The sequence below is a fragment of the Catharus ustulatus genome, chromosome Z (assembly GCF_009819885.2).
Source record: "Catharus ustulatus isolate bCatUst1 chromosome Z, bCatUst1.pri.v2, whole genome shotgun sequence".
Lineage (NCBI taxonomy): Eukaryota > Metazoa > Chordata > Aves > Passeriformes > Turdidae > Catharus > Catharus ustulatus.
The window spans coordinates 48625981-48652487 of record NC_046262.2 but is presented as its reverse complement, the minus strand read 5'-3'; the positions used below and the strand labels follow the sequence as shown (position 1 = coordinate 48652487).

General features: G+C 38.6%; 1 protein-coding gene across 8 annotated transcripts in view; it reads right to left on the bottom strand.

Annotated features, from left to right (window-relative positions):
• TRPM3 (transient receptor potential cation channel subfamily M member 3) overlaps positions 1-26507 on the bottom strand; it is a 440778-nt gene that overhangs the window by 37753 nt on the left and 376518 nt on the right. For 5 of the 8 annotated variants that reach the window (XR_006163147.1, XM_033084618.2, XM_033084619.2 and 2 more), the window contains exons 11-20: positions 25935-26069; positions 23392-23442; positions 17102-17137; positions 16824-16964; positions 15402-15431; positions 14119-14408; positions 13039-13267; positions 10434-10601; positions 9424-9549; positions 3286-3426 (exon numbers count right to left, since the gene is read on the bottom strand). Coding sequence is in view for 7 of the 8 variants with exons in the window: in XM_033084618.2 (XP_032940509.1) it covers positions 3286-3426; positions 9424-9549; positions 10434-10601; positions 13039-13267; positions 14119-14408; positions 15402-15431; positions 16824-16964; positions 17102-17137; positions 23392-23442; positions 25935-26069 (1347 nt within the window). In the remaining variant the exon portion in view is untranslated. The remainder of the gene's footprint in view (positions 1-3285; positions 3427-9423; positions 9550-10433; positions 10602-13038; positions 13268-14118; positions 14409-15401; positions 15432-16823; positions 16965-17101; positions 17138-23391; positions 23443-25934; positions 26070-26507) is intronic. The other 3 variants (XM_033084620.1, XM_033084615.1, XM_033084621.1) reach the window with 3 other exon arrangements.

The window sequence follows — 26507 nt, the reverse complement described above, 5'->3', positions numbered from 1 at the left end:
ATTGTGGTAGAGGACAAACCTGGAAATTGTACCAACTGGTCAATGCTTCAAGAAGGAGGTCACCCTCCTCTTTTCTGATCGATTGCAATAATGAAATGATCATAAACTGAAGTGGCCCCAAAATGCAAAACTTAGGGCAAAGCTCTCTTGATATTTAGAAGATGACTTTTACTTTGGGCTCAATTCCTCTCCAGCTTTCCTCTTCATAAGAGGAAGAAACATGGCCTCTTACTTCCTGCTAATATCTCAGTTAATGCTAGTAGCAGTGATGCCTAAATATTTTGTTTTATATGTATTTTTCATCTATTTGTAGCTTTTCAGACTACTACTAAATAGTTCTATTCCTAGTATTTTTGCTACTCTTTCTCTTAGATTTCAGAGTAGTAAATTAACCTTCTAACACATTCCTGAAGTACAGTTTAGTCTTATTCTTAAGAGAAAGAAACCTAACAAGGAGCAGGTTTCTGTTTTCCAATCAGAATCTGAGGAGATACAATACGAAATGAGGCAAAGAAACCCTAGACCAATTCCAGTGGGGCAGTACCTGGGGAAAAAACCGTAACAACTACTCTTCTAATCGGACAATATTTGTTAGCTGTGCTAACTTGTTAAACTGATAAAAATTGTAGAAATCCAGTGCCATGTGAGCACATCACCACCAGGATGCCTGGATGCTTCCAACACATGTCTACTTTTAATTCACTATTTTAACACTGTTGCAAGGGTTTTTCTCTTTTGGTATTAGGACAGTGGGAGTAGTCAACAGTAGGAGAGGATCATCCTCTTCTGCTCAAGCAATCTGTGGGATGAAACATTTGCATCATGGTTTCCAATGCAACAACCACGAAACAGAACAGAATAGTTCACTTTTCAAATTGCTGTGTGTCTAAAGAGAAAGGCTAAAGTTGATGGGGAGATTTTTTTTGCTTTGTTTTTTTGGTTTTTTGTTTTGTTTGGTTTGGTTTGGTTTGGTTTGATTTGTGTTGGGACTTTTTTGGAGAAAAAGTTGTCCACTCTCTGCTGAGCCAAATGTTACTTACTTGAATATCTCATTTAACTCATTCTTCTGTATTTGAAGAATGAAGGTGAATACAGCTCTACAGTAATAGAGATAGGTAAATGCAAAATATTCAAATTGTTTTAAGTGGTACACAATAGCCATAGGAACTTTTATGTGCATTTTGGACTGTGGAATGTAAAATTTGATCAATTTATTTTGAAATCCATAATAATATTTGTGCCTGTGTATTTGCGAAATTGTGATAGGCTGTGCAATTTTAAACCTTCTCTGAAACTCGTTTTGCTTTTAGTCTCCAGGCAATCTCAATATACACAACAGGTATGGCAGCCAGAATTCACCTTAACTTGCTCTCCAGGTCCGGTGTATCCAAGATCCAGTTTTAATAAATGACCTTGATTGAGACCTGCCTCAGGACGTAAAACTGTAGGAACAAGTCTAAATGAAAATGCAATATTGATTTCTCTCTCCCATTTAAAAATTGAACTAACAGGGAAAGCCAGGATGCTTCTTTCCATTCTCAGTGTAAAGACCTTTCTGTTTGTGCATAATACACACTGCAATTGATAACAAGACTAGGCTGCTGATGAACAGTTTCTGGACTTGTGGGCTTGATTAATGTTCAGCGATCAGCTACTCCAACATGTTAAACTATCTGCCAGTCTGCAGCGTCCGTCACAGTCAAGACTTGATTGATGTGAGTTGTTCCCAATGTCTGCAGGGCAATTCTTCTTTTAAGAAGTCACTTGCAGAAAGATCCATTCTTGGTGATTGGCTGTGCTTTGAGCGGAATAATGGAAAATATGACTGGGAAAAACCACCTGAAACCATCTAGCCAATTCCACTGGGCTGAGGCAGGATAAATTCCAGTGTACAATAATGGACATATGTCTTGATAAGATAGAAATCACTAACAATGGAAAATCTAGCATGTCCTCACTTTGTTCATGACAGTACTTCTTGGAACAGTTAGAAACTGTTTCCTAACTTCTTACCTAGAACTGTCTGGGTGTATTTTTTGTCCTATTCAGGATTTGGAGATATTTATATATATTTGAAAACTGTTACATTCCTTCTGTGGTCTTCTTCTTTTTTTTTTTTTTTTTTAAACAGAGGAAATCTCTCCCCTTAATCTCTCCCCTTAAGTCAAGCTTTACGAATCTCTTGAAACATTCTTCTTTTCTGGAGTCTTTCAAACCAGTCCACATGATGCAGAAGCTGAACTGGGATGCAATATTCCAGCCAAGAAGAATGAAATTATCACTTTCTGTGATCTTTATAGTCTTATCCTTCTAAATTTTAGTACAATTTGCAAAATAACTAATAATAGCTAAATAATAACAACTAAAATAATAACTAACCTCTACTCAATAATTCAAGTTTTGAATAGTACCTAATATAGAAGAGAACTTAATGGAATTCTTTCTAATCCCTTCTTCCAGCTTGATAATGAATAGTTAATATCTACTCTTAAGGACTAATTGTCCAAAAGCTTTTTATCTATATAGCAACTTTAATATAGCAGTTATTAATTTAGCTGTGAGAAAACCCTCTGAAGTTTTTGGTATTGTTTTACTGTAGTTGAAATACATTACATAATTTTTTTCTGTTCCTTTTGGAAGGTCCGTTTCTATCTAACACAGGGGGAATATACTGACTTAACCTAATTTTTCCCTGAAAAATTGGCTGTCAATCATGTCTGACATCTTGTGAGTACTTACATGCACATTTTCTCTGAGAAAAAGTCCACAGATTGGCCAGAACAAAAAATCTCCAAAACAACAATTACAACAACAACCCCTCCCAAACCAAACAACAAACAAACAAACAAACAAGAAAAAAGTTCTAAGGAAAGAAATGCTCTCTCTCTTTTTATTTTTTTTATCAGTTATTAGATAATTCATAATCTGGTTCAGACCAGCCTCCCAATGGGCTTGAATTCTCCTATAGGGAGAATTGAATTCTCCTATAGGGAATTCCTTGGGAACATCAGAGCAAACTGCCCCTTACCATTTTATTTAAAGAAGAACATACACAACCATTCAAATTTCAGCCATTAACTTCTTGAATGGTAGCACGGTAATCTTTAAAAGTCATGGGAAGGTTTGTAATGCTAGCAGACTTCCACCAAATATTTTTATTAAACCACTTATGTGTAAGCCCTCCAGTACATGTAAAGGTAGACATCAATGAAACAAAAAAGATAACCTTCATCCAATGCCAATATTTGTACAAACATTATAAATACAACAGGAAAGATTTCTTACGGTGTAAAACCAAAACTTCACGATGGGAGCATTGTAGAACTCGTAAATCTTTCTTCCAATGGGGATCATTCGGTGCCTGCTCTGAACTTCCTCATCCTCTTTCTTTCTTGAGGACTCTCCATTCCCCCGTCCCAGCATTGCCTACAAGAAATGATATATTTGTGTTTCTTTCTTTGTGAAAGAAAAATTAAAATATTTTTTGAAATGGCAATAGGAAACTGTTCTTGATCTCTAGATAAAACCAAGTGACCATAGCTAGGCATAAAATACTCTGATTTCAAATGATCTTTTTTGCAAGAAGGTTTCTGTTTATAAATTTGAAAATTGAAAGCTTTAGCTTTAGGCTCAACTCTCAGTTTGAGAGTGGAATTTCTGACCAGTGAACAAAAATAGGATGTGGAGAGTATTTCTCTTTTTTGCTGTATGGACAGAAACACTTTTACTGGACACCACCATTTTGTGGTACACTTCTATACAACAAACAGATGCAGAGAGAAAACAGGTTAATTTTTGTTTTAAACAAAGAGAAGCTCATAAGGCTGAGATTGTGAGGGAACAACAGCGGAATAGATGAGTTGGCAGTCACTGAACTAGAAGCAAAGAAGACAGTGGCACTTCTAAAGTTAGTCACTGGACCTGCTGCAGGCCATGATCACACAGTGAAGCTCGCATGGATGTAAGAGGACTTACTAGAAAGGCTCACTGCAGCAGAAAGGCCTGGAATTCAAATATCCATGTTCATGATTGTAGCTTCTTCTATAGTGAAGTTCCAGACTGCTCAGCATTGCCTTTGCTAGGCTTGATCTCATGGTTACCACTGCAATTCAGACCCTCTGAGAAGCTACACTGTGCTCAAGAAATACATACATAAGAAGCCCTCAGCTATGACTGCAAACCTAACAGTCAAAAGAAGATAATATTTTCTTTGTTTGCTCTTAATTTTCATTATCAGCTTGAGAGAAGTGGAAGGACTAAACTTCAATCACTGAAGTTAGTGCTTAAAAGAAGTTCCTTTGTATTTGAAGTTTCATGTGAGAGACAGTCTCATGTTCCTTCTGAAGAAATTATTTAGTGAACAGTAGACTAAGACTGGATTTTAGCTCACTATGCCTTTTGCAAGTTCTTACTATTTAGTTTATGGATGCACTTCTGGAATGCAGCACCCTGCACATGAAATACTTGCAAGAATTGAGACAAATCTAAGTATGCAGGCACTGCATGATGATGCATATGATTCACTGCTTTAATAATGCTTTTCTACAGGTAGATGAAGGCATCCTTGTACTTTTATGTTAACTGAAGCAAACTTTCACCATCCGTGAAGATAGCATTCACCTGCAACTTAAATGGTGGAAAACTAAGGGAACAGTTAGATGCCAGACATATAGTCTTTCTATAAAAAGGACCTCCTTGTCTCTGTACCTGTGCCCTCCAACTCAACAGGATGTACAGCACATACTTAACTAACTGGCTTCAGGTGAGCTATTTGATCAGGTTCTAGAGCCCTGCAAGAACTGGTGATGCACTTCTCGCATATTTGAAAGTAAGACCTTTCCTTCCTTTTTCCAGCCTCATGTGGAGCTATTCATATAGGTCTTTTTCCTGTGAAATAGTAATTTAAAATGATAAACCTTTTTTTTTTTTAGTGGAGATATTTGTAACATTATGAGGTCTGTGCTTGGTCCCACATGGCTCCTTCTCTTTAATTTCATTTATGCAGTTAGTTTTTCCTCTAGTATTATTACTTTCCTTGTGGGCCTTTATATTCTTGAATCTGACAACACACAGATGTTGCTGTACACATTTTCAATAAAATACAACAAAGATTCAAGACAGAAGTATATTGCACTGAAACTAACCTGCTGGGACTATCTCAAAGACTAAAGCCTGGACTATCTCAAAGACTAAAGCCTGCTTTGTCCAAGTTAACCCATTTCCTTTAGCTTTAATGGCTGAATTTAATTTCCATAAATACAGAAAAAACACCAGCCGTTCAACATTTAAATGCACGTCCTGTTGGCTCTCACAGAACACATAAAACACCTTGAGAGTCCATCAAGACCATTATAAAAAAGGAAAAAGACAAAGTGATTGTTAAGCAGACAAGGGTTTTTATAGTTATCAGACTTATTGAATGTAACTACAGTAGCAGAAGTTACACAACCTCCACAGAAGATATCATTACCTGAACTCCACAAAATCAAAGTGATCCTTTGATCCAAATCGTTGACTGGGGTTTTTTGAGGGAGGGGAAAATGAGTATCATCTGAATGCTTTGGGAACACTATAGCCCAAGACGGTAGTAATTTGTTTTCTTCTCTCCACTTACTGACTCTGTTCAGGGAAAACTGCCATCTGGAGCTACAGAGTTTTCTTTAACTTTTCCCAAAGCTTTGTCTCTGCTGTCCTCTGCTGCTCAGGAATTTTGCAGCAGAATAAAAATGAATGCTGCCTGCTTTAACAAACGAGCAATGTTGTGCTTTAGTGAAAGGGATTATTTTACAGAGATCAAATCCTTCACAATTTCACAAATTTAGAGATTCTGAGACAGGCTTAATTCTCAATGAAATCAGTGAGTTGTGGATGTTTTTATGATAATGTTCTTTCAATATCTGGATTTATGCTTTAGCTTACGGATTCTGATTTCCTGTTTGCTACTGCTTTCTTCTTGATAATGGTGCTGTAATTTTATCCTGTTATAATTATTTTTGAATTAATTCTATCATATAATACTGCCTTCTCCCCTCCCCCATGCTACAGATGGGGAATTTCTCTGAGATGGCTAGGGATTAGGTTTGAGCTGATGTTCCTGACTGTTAATTATACCTCAGTATTAACAGACTGAAAAGCTTCCCCATTAGAAACATTCAGAAATAACCTAAGTAACTGCCTTAACAGAATAATTGCAGTGCCAAATGTGAACAAATGTTTTCCTTGGAGTGGGATGCAGTAGGGTGGGAATAACTCAACACACTGCTCTGTGTGGGCGGCATCTCTTTCTCTAATACATGATTTTGTCCATGATTCACCATGAGTCATGCAAGGTAAGCTCGACAGCAGCTCAACCTCATTGTGAAGTACAGTACAACTGCATCATTTAGCCTGAGGGGATTGATTATTGCATAGTTTTTACACAGAGATTTTATTAATCTGATTTTTGTTGTTATTGTTGGGCCAGATTTTGTTTTATGTAATTGAGGACTGTTTGCTGATAACGAACTATCAGGGGAGAGTTTTGGGTTGCACATTTTTGCATTAATATATGTTAACAATCCTATACTATATTTAAGTGTTTTGTAATTAAATAACAGGATTTTCAGTCTTTCTGGAATGAATACAGGCTCTTCCAATTAAATAGTGAGTGAAATCTACATGCTATATAGAGACCTATCCCAGTTCACAGAGAACTGGTGTGGAAATGATACATAGCTGTGTAGAGACACCCCACTCAGCACACGCTGCTGGATCCTACACTGCGCGTGAAAGTGCTGCCCCCATGGTAGCTGTTCTAGGATTACTGTGCTCTGCCCTGAAACACTGGCAGAAAAACATTTTCGTGTCTTTGATTTACAGATGTGTAAAATTAGATCTTGCATGTGCTTGGTGTTTACAGTGAGCACAGAGGAACAAGACTGAAGTGCCAGGAGCTCAGTCATTCTGTCTGCTGAGCAGGGCAAAGAACACAGACTGTGCCAGGGCACCTGTGTGGTGGTGGTGGTGTTATGGAGGGCTTCCAAACTCCTTGAAGGAAAAGAGAACCTCTCCTTATGGAGAGAGTCAGCCCTTCTGCCTGGAGACCACCATCAGTGTCTCCCAGTTCTAGAGCTGAAGGGGTACCTTGTTGCTGGCATGTGAGATGCTGTGAAAGCAGCATCCACAGGGAAGGGTAGGGGGCATTGGGACATGGATCTTCAGAGTTTTCTGTTTCAAGAACTCTATTTTCAGTGATATGATTAATATTTGGTTATTTCTTGCCATTGAGAAAAGTCTAAGCACACATACCACAGGTGAAGTAATGTGATCCCAGAGGCCAACAGAACTAGCTTTGCTGCTGCTGAAAAGTTCTGGGACTAACTCAGTGGTGCTCATGTAAGTCCAGACTTCCTATTCATTGTGGAAAATCAGAGCAAAATGATTGCTCAGATAATTTTGCAACAACAGAAACACTTTTTAAAGGACTTGTATTATTCTCTGTTCTGAAAAAAAACCATTCGCTGGGGAGCTCTAATACCCAAACAATAAGGTACTGAATAGGGTTAAAGATGCTCCTAGTTATGGCTTGCAAAATCTGGGTTATTCTAGGAGGAAGGGAGACTTCTGGGGTTTCTGACTGACCTGAATTTCAGCAATTAAGGCCTTGATTAGGACTTGTACAAACAGAAAATATCCCTGGCCTTTAGACTTCAGTGCCCTTCTACTTCTCTGTGTTTAATATTCAGGATTAATGACTGTCAGCTCCATACATAAATTGTGGTAAATTTCTTGGTGCTGAGGAGCACTGATGAGAGCAGTATTCAAATATGCTTTTGTGAGTAGCTGCTATGAGACTGTTTCTCAGCATCTAGGTGTTAAAGAAATCGGGGACCATCACTTTCATATATCTGTTATAAAGTTAAAAGCAGGTGTGAATAACACGTAGTTTACAGGGAATAAACACTTCTTTGTAGTACATCCATATGTTCAGTTACCCACCAGACTCTTTAAGAGGAGCATAAAGCAAATACATACTTGCATGCAGATGCCTTCATGTAGAGACCTAATTTCACTGTTTCTGTAGTCTGCTGATCACATTATTCTGTGCAAATGAGGTGTAAAATAGGGAGAATATCACTGTGGCCCCGTAGCTCATGCCCTCTGCATAAGCGCAGTACAGAAGAGGAAACTGACTCCTTGGCCTGTGTTTAGTCACCTGGGCTCAGCAGTGCAAGACACACAGGAAATCAATGAACAGACTTGCCTAGACAAGACCTCTTTATCTTCATTTTTGCAGAAAGAATATGGGTGTAACATAAGGAATACAGAGACTTGAGAAGTATTCACTGGGAATGATTAGAAGGAGAATCAGAAAGATTATTTCAATTATATATTATTTGCCAGAAAAGAAACTTTGAGATAAAAATCATATTTTTAACATCGCTTTTGTTTGTTAATCTTTGTGCTGAACAAAGCTCAGGTTAAATGAGTGATTGGTCTATTGATTCAAAGTTCAGCAATGGATTAAGCATTTATGATATCCCATCACAACAAATTATTAATCTTATTGAAGTATTTATAAAGTATCCTTAATATACTAAAGGATACCACACCCAAGGGGAAACTTCACAAAGGCACTTCCCAAAACATCTTTCAGGCATCCTCTGATCGGTAGAAAAGAAACCTGACCTTTATGCCAGACCATTTGACTATGGCTGGAACAACATGAAACTTCAGTCTAAAGTATTTTCTTATATTTAAAATATGTCAGGTGACCAAATGTTGCTGCCTGTGGCATCTGACCATAGCCACGCAAATTTCTCTCTGCTACCAGTTTGTCTCTCCTCACCGCTGAGGGGCACCAGAGTGAAACAGCTGTGTTAGAAGTTCTACAGTATGGTATAGATTCTAGGCAGAAATACTAAGTGAGCAGTGCTGTACCAAGTGCATTGTTTCTAAATTTGCTGGACTCCACAAGAAGAAATATTGTTTCATACAAAAAGTTCAAAGTGTCTGGAATTTCACTAGAGTGATACATTGAATTTGAAGGAATTAAGGGAAGAGCCAATGACAGAACAGAGTAATAGGACTGTCAGCACATGGAAAGGAGAAGAGGGGGAACATCAAAGGTTCATCTGGAATAGCAGATCCACTGGACACATCACTTACTTGCAGCAGGACTCAGAAGGGTAAAAGGAAACGGTATTGTAGACAAGAAACCAGGAGCTGGGATAACTGTGGTGAGATGGAAAACACACCTTCCCCAGATTTCTCCCCACTGCCAGGTAAAAGGCAGCTTGCACAGTGCTTATTTGATTTGAATAGGCACTTCATAAGGGGATCAGAAGCCAAGGGTTAGTAAATTGCAATCAATAGCTAATGAGCAGAGAATGCCCCATTGCTGCTATTCTGGCTTCTGGTCCTTCCCAACAGCCAGGTTCTTGCCTGCAAACGGGTCCTGTAGGTGGGTCTTGTGGGCTGCTCCTTCGGCTTGCCTGCATATTGGGTCCTGTAGGCAGATCCTTCTGCCTGCCTGCAGTCGGGGTCCTGAGGGCAGCTCCTGCTGTTTGCCTGTGGGAAACAGTCTGGGTTTTTTTGTTTTTTTTTTTGTTTTTTTAACTTAACCAGGCATATCCCTTTTATGTCTATGCCTTGATCCTGACCAACTGGAGCTGAGTTCTAAGTCTTTCAAAGACACCACAATCAAACCCAAACAAATCCAAATCAAACTAGACTAAGGCAGATGTAATAGCCTGTACGATAACTGCCCGAACTAAAACTGTGAGAATAAGAAACAGGAGGTAGATGACTTGTCTAGTTTTCAGAGCTTTATCTATCTGATTCCTTGTGGCATAAATTATTCCTCAGAGGTTGTGTTACTAATACTGACAAGTCCTTCTTACACAATTCTGTTGACTTGTAGAAGTGGAGCTGTCTAGCTGCTTGTTAATGTCTTCAGTGGATTAAAAACTGGATGTGTGTTTGTGTGAAAGCCAATTACCACAAAAAAAAAAAAAATTAGAGTAAGTTGTAATAATTTTTCTGACCTGTTTGCACAGTTCCTTACTTTCTAATGAAGTCAACTAAAAGAAAAAAAATCTCTGGCATCCATGGATTTTTGGGAATTTCCAACCAAAGATGAGCCCTTTTCCACCAGAGAGGTTATCTATCAATGCTGAGTGCTTCTAAAATCTATTTCCCTCAGTTCAGACAATATGGCATCAAATTGAGTCAAAACATGAGGATATTATAGCAAAGTATCACCATGCACGGCTGCAGCATGAAGGCAAAACCATGACAACTTGTGTGGCTTGAATCCCATGGAGGAGAGGGGAGTGTGAAGAGTAGTATCCTATCATGTGCTATATTTAGCCATCAGATGGTCTGCAATGCCTGCAGAAGTAGGAATAACAAATTGACAGCGCTGAGGCTGATGATTTATTGTGAGCACTTACAGTGAGTTCCATGTCTTCCTCATCTTTTTCTTTCACTGGTTTCTCTGGTTCCTCTGGATCCTTTTCTTGAAGATGGATCTCATTGGCCTGGCTCATGTAGGGCATATCATCTTTGTTCTTGAACTCCAAGCTGAGGATTGAAGGAGGAAGTAGAATTCCTAGAATTACCTAAAGCAATAACAATGATAACAATAATCATCACAGAAAACACATTATAGTCATAATGGTTACTTAGCATCAAATGGGACAACTCCCTCAGGAGATTTAGGAAAAGAAAGATACAAGTGCATGTGAGTTTCTAGGACAATAAAGTATTTGCCATTGGGGGTACTGTTACCAGAGTACTGAATCAAAGCACGTAACTTCTACTATGTTGCTGTGAATGTTCCTGAATGTTTTGTCTGCATCACCAGATGCATAGTGCTACATACTAGAATATATTTACAAAATATTATATAAGGTCAAGAGTAGGTGGGACCGTATAGGAGCACAGACCTGTAAACGTCTGCATTTTACGTATTACAAAATACCAGTATGAAGGACACACAGGGAGTATTTGTTTCCACAGAGACAGTTAATAGCTCTCTGTGTCCATGCTTAATGCACACTTGTAGTCAAAGAAGTGTAGCTATGTGTTGGTCTGAGGAGAGAAGGCAAAGCCAGCGAAAGGAAATGCTGATGTGCATAGATATGCAGTCCCCTTAGATTTTGTTTCAGCAAGCAGGCAGCTGTGTAATGACAGTTCTTTCTTTTCTGCCTTCCCTCTCTTAGACAAGAGTGTAGAAACCACTAAAATTACCTTGTTGGGATATCTAAGTAATGAACAATGCTTGGATTGAAACATTAGTTCAACTGAATAGGATATCACAGTAATACAAAGCAAAGTCTGTATTCATAGGCACAACAACTTTTCCTGGTTATGCTGCAATTGGATGGAAAATTATTTTCTTACAAATGTCTCCCTGAATGAGAGTGAAATCAGATAGTTAACTTCTTGGCAGGTTAGGAAGGGTGCTCATCATATCAGCAAGACAGCCTGTGTGCTGTTGAAACCATTCAAAGTACAATGAGGAGCAATCATGTATGCTGTACCCAGCCCTGGAAAAGCTTCCTGCACTGCTCCTGTGTTCACGAAATGATGGGTCTGGGGAGAGGGGTTTACAGGAAGACCTTCACAGAAAGGCTCTTTTTAAGAGCAGGCAGAATTAACAGCTTCCCCTAGCTCTTCCATTGGTGCCATACATCCTCAGCAAGAATCTAAAGAATTATATTCAATCTTCCTACCATTTGTCAGTTTCAAAGGGAAAAAACTTGGGAAATAAAGCATGACTCATGCTTGCAAATTTATTTCTTTATCATGCTGCCTCACGTAGCTTGTAGCCTGCTTTAGCTTTAAACAAGTTCTGCTAATTAGCTTCAATGAAATAAAATACAGACTAGAAACTGAGTAAAGGATTCTTGTGAAGCCCTGGTGTTAGGAGATGTAGAAAGGAAACAGAGCCTGTTACCTTCAGTTATGCATCATGAAATAAAGGTCTGTGTTAGAGCTGAAGAAATGCATGCTGAAAAGTGGAATGCATGTAGTAGGAAACCAGTAGATGCTGCATTGTCCTTCATGTGCATAGGCTGAATATCTGCAAAGCCAAACAGTGAACAAAGCGGCTGTCCCTCTGAAGGATAATAGACCTAAGGGTTCAGGAAAGAGGTAGTAGGAATGTCTGCAAATGTGAGAGTGTTTTCTACCTGTAGCAGAACAACTTGTAGGCACAAGTCCTGCACAGGAATGTTATCAGCCACTTGTTCTCACTCATCACTGTTACTGGATTAAGAGCCAGTCTGGAAGCAATGCACGTACTCCTAAGCATTCCTGCCATTACTGAACATCTTTTCACATGGCAATACAGATGTGTAATTACCAATTTTCACAGACACAATTAGTGCAGAAGAGAGAATCCCTTCACAGAAATTATTTCTCGGTGATCTGGGAGAAAGAGGCAATTCCTGGGTGTGTTCTGACTGGTGACTGTTTTGGTGAAAAATGCCATGAACTCAAATTCATCTCAGAATTCACTTTGTACTGTTAGCAGTTTTATCAACTGTGGATGTAAAGCTTTGAAAACTGAATTATCCTTCAGACCCTCTAACAGAGTCCCTTCAGATGCCATCAGGAATATTTGCAAGGGTTTGTAAGGAAATTTGTGCTGCTTACTTTGCCTATTCTGGGGAAGGATGTCAGATCAGCACCTTTCACTAGTGGTTAATTCACTTACACTTCCTTTATTTATTTTTAAAACTCTTGAGTAACTCCTCAAGTATACAGGCAGGGTGGTGACACACTAACCTCCTAGCTAGATTCTCATTCTGATAAATGATGCCAGAGGGGACTTTAAGAAAGGGAATGAAAAAATTTAAGCTATGTGCTTTGAACTTAGGCTTATGATAAGCTCCAGCTAAGAAACTGAACACAGGAAGAAAATACCCTGCTTAATGTTACTGCAAATAAACATCTGAAATACAGTTACTTTAGACAGTTATTACAGATTTGTCGTGAACCCTGTCACCATCTATTCTCTGAACATTAATTTTATTTTAAAACAGGAATGACCTTTAGGCCAGAATTTTTTCTCATTCGTAGACGACCCATCCACATGTCAGTGAGCAGCATCTGGCTGCACGTGTGAGCGATGAAGTCCCTGTGTTTGGCTGCCACTGCGAGCTGCAGGCACGTGGCGTTGCTCCAGTTCTTCAGCTCGTAGGTCAGCAGTTTCATCGCCAGTTGCTCGTCCTGCTTGTAGGATTGGTCCAACAGCTCGACCGCCAGCTGGCCGAAGTCCCTGCAACAGAGGGACACACGTTAGCATATGCAGTCCTATGCTCCAAACACACCTCTGCCACCGCAGCCTCTGCAAGGGGCACATCACCTTCCGTCATGCAGATCGTGATGGTGACTCCACACGTGGAAACCCACATTTTCAAATGTGACTGGCTAATGCTAGGCATATAAATAAGTGCCCCAACTTAGCAGTGATGAGCACCCACACCTACCAGCTGTCTGCTCCCACCTCCCTGCCCACCTCCCTGACATTTCTAACTGAAATCCTCCAGTTATCTGCTGCTTAAGGGATTGATTCTCTGCTGTTTGCCCATGGCTTCACAGTCAAGCCTCCTGGAAGAAGACTGTCCAATATCCTTTCTAAAATCCCAAATTTCTAAAACTTTGACATCAGGAAAGATTCTTATGGAATCTAGTATCTTGTCTTGCTCATCTAAGCATGATCTCTTGGCTAATTAACACTTCTGCCTGCATACTGGGCTCATAGGGATTTCAATAACTGTCCTGCTCAGTATGTACAGGGTGTCCTGTAAAAGCACACAGAAATGTTGCAGTCTGACTCTTGAGGCCTCAGGGAGAACACATAAACAATATAGATATTTCACTGTCTTACTGACATCTCATTTCAGAAGTTATATTGCTAAAAACTTCGCTACTCTGGCAGACAGATTGTTTAAAAGCCATTTAGATTTTTCTCTAAAGGGATTGCACTTTCCCTACAAGTTAGAAATGAAAGGAAGATACAGATAAGAACATTTTAGGCAGGTTCAGAAATCTCTCTTCCCTCTTTGTATTTTTTTAATTTTATTTTTCTTCTCCCCCTCAGGAAAGGGTACTTCAAAGGAAATTCACCTGGAATTGTGGTTCAGCTCTTGGGATATGTCATCCACCATATCATTTTCTGATGCTTCGTGGGCCATGGCTTTGCAGAGTTTGCAGGCCACCAGTGCTTTAGCCATAGCCTCTTCCCCATGCTGCCAAAAGAAGAGGGCCATCTTCTGACGTTTCATCAGCACAGCCCACACCATCAGCTCATGGAATGGGAAGGGAAAGTGATTGATCTCAGGGTCATCCATATCAATATCAACTTCTTCTTCTTTCTTCTTTGTTGGTTTTCTCCCTCGACGCAAAGGGACATCATCCTGTGGGAATTGAAGAGAATTTTTTTTTTGTCAGTAAAGGAACTGAATCAATTCACACAATTCATTGAAACCTGTACCTAAGATGTCAAGCTTGTTTTCTGCAGGCCAACCTAGGACAAAATATTTAGATAAACAATATTTAGATAAACAACAAAAAAGGTATTGGTGTGTGCACTATATTTAAGAAGACTGTAAGCAGGGAAACAGAACCTTGAGCTGTCACTCTGAATTGCTCTGTCTCCCTAATAACAGAAAGTACAACCACACCATACCCAGAACCATTTTGGAAAAGCCACCATTAAAATAAAGCTAAGAGCTCACTGGAAATGTAACATCTGCTGTAATGCATCTGCCTCTTTCCATCTCCAGAAAGAATATATCCAGGGAATTTTCTGATCTGCTGAAGACTCCATATATGCTTGTTCTTGTGTTTTCTCCCTTTTTCTCCTTTCAAAGATAGCAATCTCCCTTCTTTACTGCTATTCTGTGCGTTTATTCCTTCCTTCTCTATCCCTTTGTTACTGTAGCCTTTAGTTTCTTTCTCATTTTAGCCTTTTGCTTTCATCAGATGAGCTGACCTATTCTGTCCTGTGTCTATGGATGGAAAAACGGAAGTGGTTGCAGAAAATAAAACCCATGAAAATACTATCCCGTTGAAACATTGGGGTAGCCAAAAGTGCCAATAAACTAATTCCTTTGGCCTGTATAAAAATTTCTGCATCATTCTCTGCAAGTCTTTAATTTCTCTGAACATGTTTTGAACTAAGATGCTATCTGACTGAAATTCTGCTTGCCCTGCCAGACTGAAACATTTTGTGTAATTCTTATTGAGCAAAAAACTAAAAAGATCCATAGCTGGGGCAGAGCCCTCTTTTTCCTTAGCTATCTCCTGGATCTTCATGCTTTCATTACAGTGAATTTAAGCATTATTTGGATAAAGTTTATATTTGCCAAAGAAGGAAAAGACATTAAGATTTGTCACAGGTTGCCTACCTCCATTCCCAGCAGCTTCAGGGCTTTTGGCTGTTCAAAAAAAAGTCAGAAAAGTGTTATTTCTCACAGAATAATGATGAAAATCTACAGCTATTTTTGTATACATATATATATACACATATGTACATGTGCATGTAGACTGACATAGAATATACAATAAAATATACATAATATATATACAATGCAATATAATGTAGTGTAACCTACTAGTACATACATACACACAAGTGCCAATCAAATAATTACATATATGTAGTTATTTCAAGCTTGAGTTTGACACTATTTCACCAAACCACAACAGAAGACATACATTTGGATTCAGGTATAAATTACAGCTAGTTAGGGCTGCTCTAGCAAGAAAGTGATAGGGACCACTGATAAGGCAGGAATGGTTTTCTCTGGAGTACATCAGAGTTTTGGGTTTTGGCCACTGCCCTGGAACACTTTTATTGACTGTTGTGGAGCTGCTCTGTGTGTTTGCTCAGTGTCAGTGAAATCACTGCTCAAATGCTTTTCTCGATGGAGTGACTGTGGGAAGGAAGTATCTCTCACCAGCTACAATTACTGTCTTTCCTCTCAAACGTGAAGAATCATAAGAAAAAGTATAGGGAAACAAATCCATTTTAAGCAGTTGTCTGTAAGCGTTTCACAGAGCTGTTGCTAATGATAACCACTTATTAATACTTTCAGAGATGTGTATTGCTAAAATCTGAATTGTGAGGCAAGAATAGACAAAGAAGAGACTACAAATCTTACTGGGAGGAGCTGAACAGACTCCTGTTCATGCTGGATTGGGGCAATGGCAATACGGTTGACAATAAACAGCAATTTTGTTTCAGAAAGACCTTATTTGTATTCACAAATAAGTAGCATAACTCTTCAAACACGGAACCCATGAAAATACTTAGCAGTGGTGTTGCCATGAACTTAATGATTGCTGCATCCACATCCGAAAAATAAAACAAGCTTTCAGTTATGGGTTTCTTTGCCCTGAAACCTTCAGATCACAATCAGGAGATGAGCCATGAGATAGGAAATGCATCTAACAATGCAGAAGTTTTCAATTCTAAATCGGAGTTAGAATTGTAATATTACTGGTGCAGGTCAAAAGATTTGTCTTTTAAAAGCTCTGAATACTCATAATTACAGGTTTTAGAGTCAGAGGAGACTTTTTTATGTGCTGGTTTCAGCAGGGCAGCAGAACGCAATAATTTTTTCATTAAATTAATAAAAACCATAGCTTGTAGCAGTGTCTGGATTGTGATGCATTATGGTGAGATAACTGCAACGTACATAATGGAAATGAATCTGTAGAATGAACAGTGTGTGCTCTGTATCCCCCCAGTCTGGAACCATGTAAGAAGCTATGGAACCCCTACCAGTTGGTCCAGTAATGAGGATGGCAAACAACTTGTTTCTTACCCTCTTGGGCCCGAACAAATTGTGGTAAAGTGTTCTAAACCGCTTTCGGGTGTAATTGCAGCGATAGGCTCCTCCCATCAGGTACTCTATCACCAATCCAATGTCAATCAGGCTTATCCGATAATCAGGAGGCAAGTTTCCCTGCAATGAAATTAGGGATGGTGGGAGAAGAAATACTTATTACTGACATTGTTAAATGTCAGTAAAATGATGTTAGAATAAAACAAATTAAATAGGTAAAAGCAGGAATGTATTATTATGCTGGTTAATTAATTCACCTTAAAATAGATCCAACCGAAACCTGGATATTCTCGCTTGGAAAGAAGACATAAGTTAAATAAGAAGGTGAAGAACTGGTTGGAAGCAACAGAAGATAACGTCAGTACACAGTACTCATATTCTTCAGCTGGGGAAACAAGGAACATGACTGCAGAAATAAAAGCATGAGGATCGATACACTTGAAAAGTCAGGCACAGTTGCTGGACTCTAGCTCTGAAAGATAACACTTTTCCTGCACCAGCTCTCACCACAACTCGTCCTGGCATCTCACATCTCTGCTGGCATCTCTCTGGACTGCCTCATCTGAACTGCCAAGGCATGGTGAAGTGACATCACACAGTCTTTTGTTCAGATGCGACCAGCTTCTTCCCATTCTGCAGTGTTTCCTTCCCATGTTCCAGGAAAGGAAGGGAAGGAGGTAAGAATGGTGTTACAACTCTAAAGGACTTACATGAGCTCATGAGCTACCATTATTACCAGTTGCTAAGGGCATTCAGTCTTGGTGCTATGTTCAAAAAATACACATCTTTGCTTAAGTTTCTCACCAAGAAAATGAAGTAAGCATCTGTTATATATGAAAGCTGTAATAAACAAAATATCTGTGGCTAATTACTTTGGGATTTGTTTATGAAGAAAAATACAGGCCAAGAAATTTTTCAACATATTCCCTACCTGAGTTCCTTACATGTTTTACTAAAACTCCCTTTGAACACATTATCTGGTTAGGTAATTTCTAGCAGAGCCATGGAGATTGCCTCACAATGAATGAACTGAGTTTATGGCAAGTGTCATTAACAGGATCCTGGAAAAGACGCCTACATCATTCTCTTTCCATTTATTTTCCTTTATTACCCTCTGTTAGATATTTTTATATATCTAAATAGATGCGTATGCGTATGTGTATGTGATGTCTTCGGCACATACCTTTTAACTTGGAAGGAAAGAGAATTACAAATATGACCACATCTTACTGTCCTTTTTATGGCAACTCTCTTGCACACATCTTCCTTCACTTTCAAATCTGAAAATGGCATCACTAAGGTTATGAGTTCTCCAGTACTTCAGGGTTGCAAAACTATGAAGAGAGATTTCAGTAACAGATTTTCTCTCACTGCATATGAATTTGCTCTGAGTTAATGGGGCATTTCTATTCTCCAGTTGCAGTAAACCCAATGGGACATCCTGTGTGCTGAAAATTTCAGGCAGGGTTGCACTCACAGATGTGCCAGTCAAGTCTCATGGGGGTATCTGGCAGTGGAGGAACAAAACCCCAGGGTGGGCACACCTGCTCTTCTATTCCCTCCAGAGGAACTACACAAGGTAAACTCTGATCCCTTTACCAGAGGAAAGGACTAATGGGAAGGAATGAACCCAAATGAAAGTTTGCTTCCTTCTCTAACTCACTGCTTCTGAGTTGATTGGATGATAGCTTGTTTTTCAGTAAGCATTCCCTACCAGAAAAAAAGGCATGATTCAGCAAATTGTGAATAGATCACCTGTCTCTAGAGACCCCACTGAGAAACCCTTCAAATTTACAGAACCCTCTCTGTTTTGTACAAAAGATATGATTACAAAATAAAGGTGGGAAGAGAGACAAATTATCCTTCTGTGTACTGTGAAGAGTAGTTTTGAAAAAAGGAATATTACTCTAATAAAAAATGATCTCATATAGTCAATATTGCAGAAGGACCAGAAATTGTAACCCTTACCTTCAAAAATGTTCAGTGCACTGTAGTAATCTAATGTTCTATGATGATAACAGTTCAGGTTACAGTGAGCCTGTAGCTCTTTTTATGTGTTCATTACAAGAAGGTTAGTAATTCACACGGAGCAATTTTATGACTATCATGTCTCGCTGGAAATATCTGCATGTCTGGAGATCTGTCTGGCTTCTCTGGAGATGTCCTTATTAGATTAGAGCAGAGAAACATTAATGAAGAGCAGATGACAACTGGTTCTGTAGAAGAGAAGGAATGGATGCAAAGATCCTCCCTTTTCTACACTAGCCATGAAGATCAAGGCTTATTTGCTGCCCTGCTACCATGGTACAAGCAGCATGCTGAAAAGGCTCAGGAGGGAGAGAGGGAGGTTGTGCTCTCACAGTGTACTCACAGTGTACACATAGTTGTGCTCTCAGAGTGTAATGTAATTGGCTGGCTTTCAAAGGGACAGAAAATCAAGCAAATTTATGGGAAAAAATTGAGCCACCAACCATTTCTAAGTAATGTCCTCTGGCATATTCTCTTGCAACCTTCCTAATCTTGTCTAATTCGATGGGTAGGGGAATTACTGTGGTTTACAGGAATGTGTCTTAACTTAGGTAATTTGAACATAGTAACATTTATGCTGAGCAGTTTAAAGAAAAATAACATCTAAAAATTAAATGAAAAATAAACCTAAAAATAAAATAAAAAAAAAAAATTCTGCTAGGTTTGCTTGGTTGGTTTTTTTTCCCCAAAATGTTCTTCTCTCTCCAGAATGCGTAAAATGATTTCTGCTAGAACAAGGAAGTAAGCATTAGCAGAAATGGGAGTTGCAGCTCCAAGGTAGGATTCAGTTCAACAGACTCCTTCTATCCTAAGGTCTTCACTCAAACGGAATGCTTTAATATTATTAAGTGGCAGAAACCATTTGAGCAGTTAAGAAAGAACAACGGGCATCAGGGTTCTACACGTGTTACAAAGTGTGAGTGTCTTGATACAGTTCTGAGTTCTAACTTTTCATAAAAGATTTTAGATTAAAAATTTCCAGTAAAGTAACTTTGATAAAAGATGAATCTAAATCTCCCAGATAATATTGAAGCACTTCACTAAAGAAAACTCCCAAATAAAAAATACGAATACAAAGCAAAAATACACATTTCAGAAACATTACTTTTCCAAAGTGAGAAGCCCTAGTAAAGAAACTCAGACCATCCTTGTGTGAGAAGTTACACAAAGCATTTATTCTGGCAGCAGATAGCTTGAACCACCCTGGCAGTGCTAAGGATACTTGCAAATGAAGCACAGCGATGCAAGTGGGACAGAACCGCCCTAAGAACAACCAGAATTTGGATGAACTAATTCTGCTGCAATCTAGGTGGCCAAGAATGACCGAGGAGAAAGTTTGATTTTGAGGTAAGATAGTTATTCTGGTTAATAATCGACGAATCTTTTAATGCTGGGACAAATTCTTTAGTGCTAATGCATTATTCTTTTCCTGAAGAAATTTCAGGTTTAAACTGTAGCTAGTCAATTGTAGTACTTCTTTCACTTGAAGTGCATTTTTTCTTGTCACCACATATCAAGCCTTTGAGTTTGCATACTGAGGAAAAAGTAATACTGTCAAAATTCTATATATTGCTAGTTTGTTCTTTGGAAATGTAGATGTAGTAGCAGTCCAAAAAAACTCTAACTTTGGAAATGTAAATAATCCTGAAGTGGAATTGAGATCTGTTAATTACATACAATATTTTGGATAAACGAAAAAATCCATCTGTTAATTTCTACTGATCTTTATCAGCTAGTTGAAGCAGAGAAGGATTTTATTTATTTATTTATTTATTTAATCTGTAGAGGGCAACCTCCACTTGCAGACAGGGTAGCCAGCTCAGTCACTATCTGATTCTTTCTACTTAGCCTGAGAACATTGCTGTGTATGGTCTATGGAAGGAAGCCAAACTTAAATGTGAAATTCTGGACCCTTGACAGGAGATGTCAAAACTGCCATGAGGCCGAAAATGCAGCAGGTTGGCCCCAGTATGCAGCTGTGGAATTGAGAGGACTGAAAGTTTATCTGAGGCAGAGTCATTATAACATAATTTGTCTTGTTAATACATGCAAAATTTATGCACATTTTGATTATTGTAAATTCTTTAAGATTGTGTCTCCAGGCCTTCACAATATGCTGCTTAGGCCATCAGTCTTCACAGCAGTATTTGGAAATCCAAAGGGAAAATGTATTTTATTATATGTTTATGTGCAAGTGTGTGTGTGTGCACATGTAGGCTACCACAAACGGAATCTGATAATGTGATTTCTGTTCTAATTATTTGTTTTATCAAGCAGGTAAGATTGTCTTTCAAGCAAACCAAACCAAACCAAACCAAACCAAACCAAACCAAACCACACCCTCCTACTGATTTATACAGCTATATTTATATAGTAAATTACTGCTTCTATAATTTTTAAACATCCATTTTCTATCTGAGACTCCACAGTGACCAAGCTGAAAATATTTTTTTAGAATACATCCTTTTAAATAGTGCAGGTTTAAAAATTGAGATATACATGTAAAAGCACAGTTAATTTCATATTGATTAGGTATTGACTGAAGGTGGTGTATTACATGCTTTTGTATTCATATTCTGTGATGCTGTAATCAAATCTGAGAGATTAGGTGTCTGTCATCAGAATATACATGAACTCAAAAAATCAGCATCAGCAGCATGGTCTGACTTTCGTGCATGATGGGGCATCTAACTGTCAAATGGTGATGAGTCCATCAGGAAGCTTTTTCCAAGGAGGTTTTTCATTTAAACTGTTGTCAGATCTGCTGACTATTTATGGCTTGGGTGACTGGTAAGGAATCTGCTCAGCTGGCAGGACTATTGTGAGCTGTCGCTTCTCCTTGTGAGCTGTGGCTGCTCCTCAACACTCACAAAATGAGAAATGCAGCCAGGAAGGTGCTAAAGAGCCTCACAAAGCCCTAACCTATGCTCATAAGACTGATTCAGTGTAGCTGGAATTACTGAAGGTTTTAGATATTAACAGAGGAAAGAAAGAGAAATCTGTGGAAAGATAACCATCACCTAATAGTTAGAACTCACTGTGGAACAAATAACATCATCAAATACAATGTAAGTTTATTTAATGTCTATCCATATATATCCATGAGTACAGATCATCTTTGACTACTTTGACGCCTTTTCTTTCAAGAGTTTCTTTAAAAATATGTATTTAGTCAGGGGCTCAAAACAAGAGATTCATATTATTTAGTTACTCAGCATACAATTTGCTATGCATTTGAAGAAGGACTTGGAAAGGTGATTCTGGGGAAGAGAAGACATTTGGAAAGGTATAAACTTTAAAAGTAGAAGACAGATTATGCTACTTTCAAATTCTTATAGGCAGATAAATAACTGCCTATTAAGTAAAAAATATTCTGGAAACTCGGGCTTCAAGAGCACTACACATTCTAAACAGATTCTAGCTTCACGCTGCTCAATCCAAAGGGATTTGTGCATACTTTCCTTTTGTAAGCATTTCACACTTTTCAATGGTCACTTAATACACTATACATAAACGGCCAATGATGATGCCATTTAACACACTAACCAAAGAATACCACCTGAACCTTCCTAAACATGCTACTCATTATTCTGTAGAAATACTTAATAAAAAGATGCTATATAACACATTACTATTCTCCTTCCTTAGGTGACTTCAATTCTGTTCAGTTGTCACTCACAGAAGAAACCACTAAAATCTGTGCTCTTAGAAAAAAAGCCCTTTCCTTTTATCTAGTCCCATGTACAGAAATATCCTTTTTCAAGTATGCTACCCTTGAGGTCTGACTTACATAATATGCAAGGTTGTAATCTGCACATGCTTTGGGAGAATATTCAAGCTGATGAGTTCATTTGCAGACTCAATCTCCTTACTTGATCCATATATTTAAAGGATAAGGGATTTTTATTCATTGCAGCTGCTGTAACTCTTAATCCTGAGCACATTGGTAAAGGCATCTCCTTCCTGCCACTATACCTTTCAGTATTTCTGTCTAGCTCTTCTAATAGATTTTTATAATTCCAGATTCTTGAAATTAACGTGATAAGGGTCAGGAGAAAGCTGCACTACATCATTTTTATATCTCTGGTGAGGAAGATGGCTACAGTTGCCACATAATACAAAATGAGGAGCTATTTCAACAAGCCAGGATCCAGCACAACGGAAAAGCTATTTTACAGGCTTGGAAGTAAACTAGCAACACAGAAAGTAGCTTTGACAACAATTGCAGGAATGGAAAAATACAAGTAACAGCATAAATCCACACAGTATGTAAAAGCCTACAGTTATGGCAGCAGACACACTACTACTCAAGCGTCTAAAACTACAGAGAAAGCAAGCCAAATAACTTGCTAATTGTGCTTTCTATGCAAAAAGTTCATATTTGGAGCACACAAACAGGACATTTTGTATTGGCAGGAAGGAGAAGGCTCTGACTGAAAGCTCATGCAAAACACAGGTTGTATCTAGCTACAAAAGAACAATAGCATTATTTCCAACCTACCGTCTATTGGACTCTTACCTTTTTCACGTCCCTGACTAGATGATGCAGAGTATTGGATGGTCCGTGTCTCTGCAAAGGACAAATGAAGAAGAACAAAATAGTTTGCACAAAATATAAATGTTGAGATAACTTTCTCACCTTGGTAGTTTAGAAATCAGGCAGCTGAGAGCACTTCAACTGTAAAGTGTTATCAATTTAAATAAAAAAACCCAAAACCCAAAACAATTACAAGAGCATTATTGCCCCATTTTTGTAGAAAACTCTTCCATAAGAAAACCCTATGAACTGCCACACTGGATGAAAACTGAAGTCCAATGTATCAATTTGGGCTCCTGGCTTAGAAAAACCGGAGCATAGCACAACATGCACAACCTCTGGGAAAAGTGGAAGTCAAACCAGCTGCTTTAGTCTCAGCCTTCCTGCACTCAGGACTTCCACTGCTGGTGGCTCAGAGACACTCTGAGCCTGGCATTGCAGCGAGACTGTCTCATCTGAAAGCCAGTCTGTGAATGCACACACATGTGATTGCAGAATGCAGCGTGTGAATTTGTCCAATCTTCTTGTGACTCCAGCTGTCACTGCAAAAATATTCTGCAGTGGAGTTCCATAATTTTGATACTACTGCTACTGCTACTGCTACTACTGCTACCTACTACTGCTGCTGCTGCTGCTACTACTGCTACCATTATATCTTACTTTATTTTCTGCTTTTTTTTGGACTGTTGCTGATATTTTAAGAGACTTTTATGAGAGGTCTTCTTGGTTGCAGTTGATGATGGATGAGACCACTAAACAGCTGTGGAGTTGATGCTTCCATACATGCATTGTTCTGCCCTTCCCAACACTTACTTTTACATAACCCCATCTCTGAGCATGGTGAGACTTACCTGCGATTCTTCATATTCTTCTTCAGATGTAAATCACCTGCAAATATCATTGTCTCTTCAGTAGGTACCATTTTTCAGATCCTACATGAACAAGCTGACCACCTGAGGTCCCAGGACAGGTTCTTCCATGAACCTGGTCATAATGTCCTTTTGTGGTAAAAATGGATCATGTATTCCTTCTCTCTGTTTTCTAACATTCAAGTAGTTTTTAAACCAAAATTGTCACTGATCTTCTAAACCATGGCAGCTACATTTCTTTAATAACCTTTGAAGTTTTAAAAGAATACTGTCAAAGTTTTGCAAAAAAAAAAAAGGGGGGGACCAAGTGTAACATCCTTATTCTCCTGCATGCTGATGCATAAATTGTAACAGATTTCTAAGGCTTAACATTTTCCTATAGAAGTTGGGTGTACTCTTTTTTGACATAAAATTAATTCCCTTGTCTATAGTTCTGTACTTTATTCTATTTTTACAAATTTGCCATGGCAGAGGTAGATTCACTGGTTTGTAGCTTCACAGGCCAATCCTAGGTCTCATGCTGAAATAGGGTAATTTTTAACTGGCCTTGTGATTTTTTTTTTTTTGTGCTAAGGTTACTATGGATGCATACAGTATAATTGGTAGTTTAGGCATTTCAGAACTTGGGTCTTTTGGAATTCGTGCCTGAAAAAATGTATGCTGATTTCTATAGCAATAAATTTCGTAAAAAAGCCCTTCTTTTAGCTGTAGAACTGAAGACTTCTGTAAAACTTATTCCCTGTAAAAACTGGTTTGGTACAAGAACTACAATGCTTATCCCTGTTTCCTCTATATTTTGCCCAAATTTAATGAGTCCTTTTCATATTTGATATTTTGCAAGACTGACTCTTCTGGTCACCCTCAGTCTGAAACACCTTCAGATAACAGCCCAGTGTGGCAGCTTATGACAGCAACGGCTTTCAAAAGTACTGGCAGTAAAAAAATTTTTTGAAAAGAGATATGCCCATGTCACAGCCCTTCTGCAGCATGCAAAATGGGGAATTCTAAGAACTAGACAGTGCTTTAAGATTGTTTTTCATAACACATAAGAAGCTTGAACTTTCTGAATCCAAGTCGGTAATTATACTGTGAATGCTGGAATGTGTTTTGCATTACAGAATTGAGAAGCAGACTTGTGCAGTTTTATATTCATTTTAATGGCAAGGATTAAAAACTTGCAAACAGGTTTTTAATGAAAGTCAAAGGTCTAATTTTTGGAGCTCAGAGGGGGCATGGGCCAATCCTTCACTGTAACAGAGGCTGATTAAGAGTTGGAAGATTTTTCTAAAACTATCTTGTCAGGAGTCATATGACACCACTCTATGGGTCCTAACTTGCCAGTTACTGTCTTCAGCCAGTGCCACCTGCCTAAATCTTAGGTTTGTCATATTGGAATTACAATGACAAGAAATTACTTGGCGTTGTGTGAGGCTTATTCCATGTCTTACAAAATCCATACAGCAGATTACATGGGCAAGGCACATCATGCTACATTACATGAGAGAAAAGCAGGAGAGACAATATGGACTTATGAAAAATTTCTGCAGCAGGTGTTGACTGCCTGGTGCATCATCATCATCATCATGAAATTACAATACAAGTGGGAACTAGAACAGTGAATATTGAGACAGAAAATTTGCCTTAGGCCGGTCCTACCGTATTGTACAATTCCTCTAGCCGGGAGATGGTGAGAAAACGATGCATGCTTACTCCATTTTCTATCAGTAATTTCACAAAATCCACTCTGTCCAGCACCAGGGCATCCAGCATCGCTTGCTCAAGGGAGCCCACCTGCAAAGCAAGTGATTAATTGAAGCTGTTCCGGGGGCATGGCAGGCTACATATAACTGTCTCAGTCACTCTAGCACAAGCAGGGAATTCTGACAAAAGTCTGAGGGTTGTTCTTCTATGCTTAAAATGGGATATTCATGGTTTTAATCTGTAACAGTTTTTCTGAGTAAGGGCTGCCTTTAAAAAATGAATATCAGAGTGCTAGTTAAAATACTCTAAGAAAAACAGATTAGGACAAAGGAACTGGAACCCAGTAAACTGGTGACCACATCTCAACCTTATTTACCATGTCACTATTATCATTGTTTCTTCTCCTGTCAAACATTTTATTTGTATTTGGTATATTAGTTATGTGCATGCAAAATCACTTTGATTTTCTAGAGTTTTCCTCTGTTTGTGGTGTGAAACCTCAGGGAAATTTGAATACCCAAGAAACAG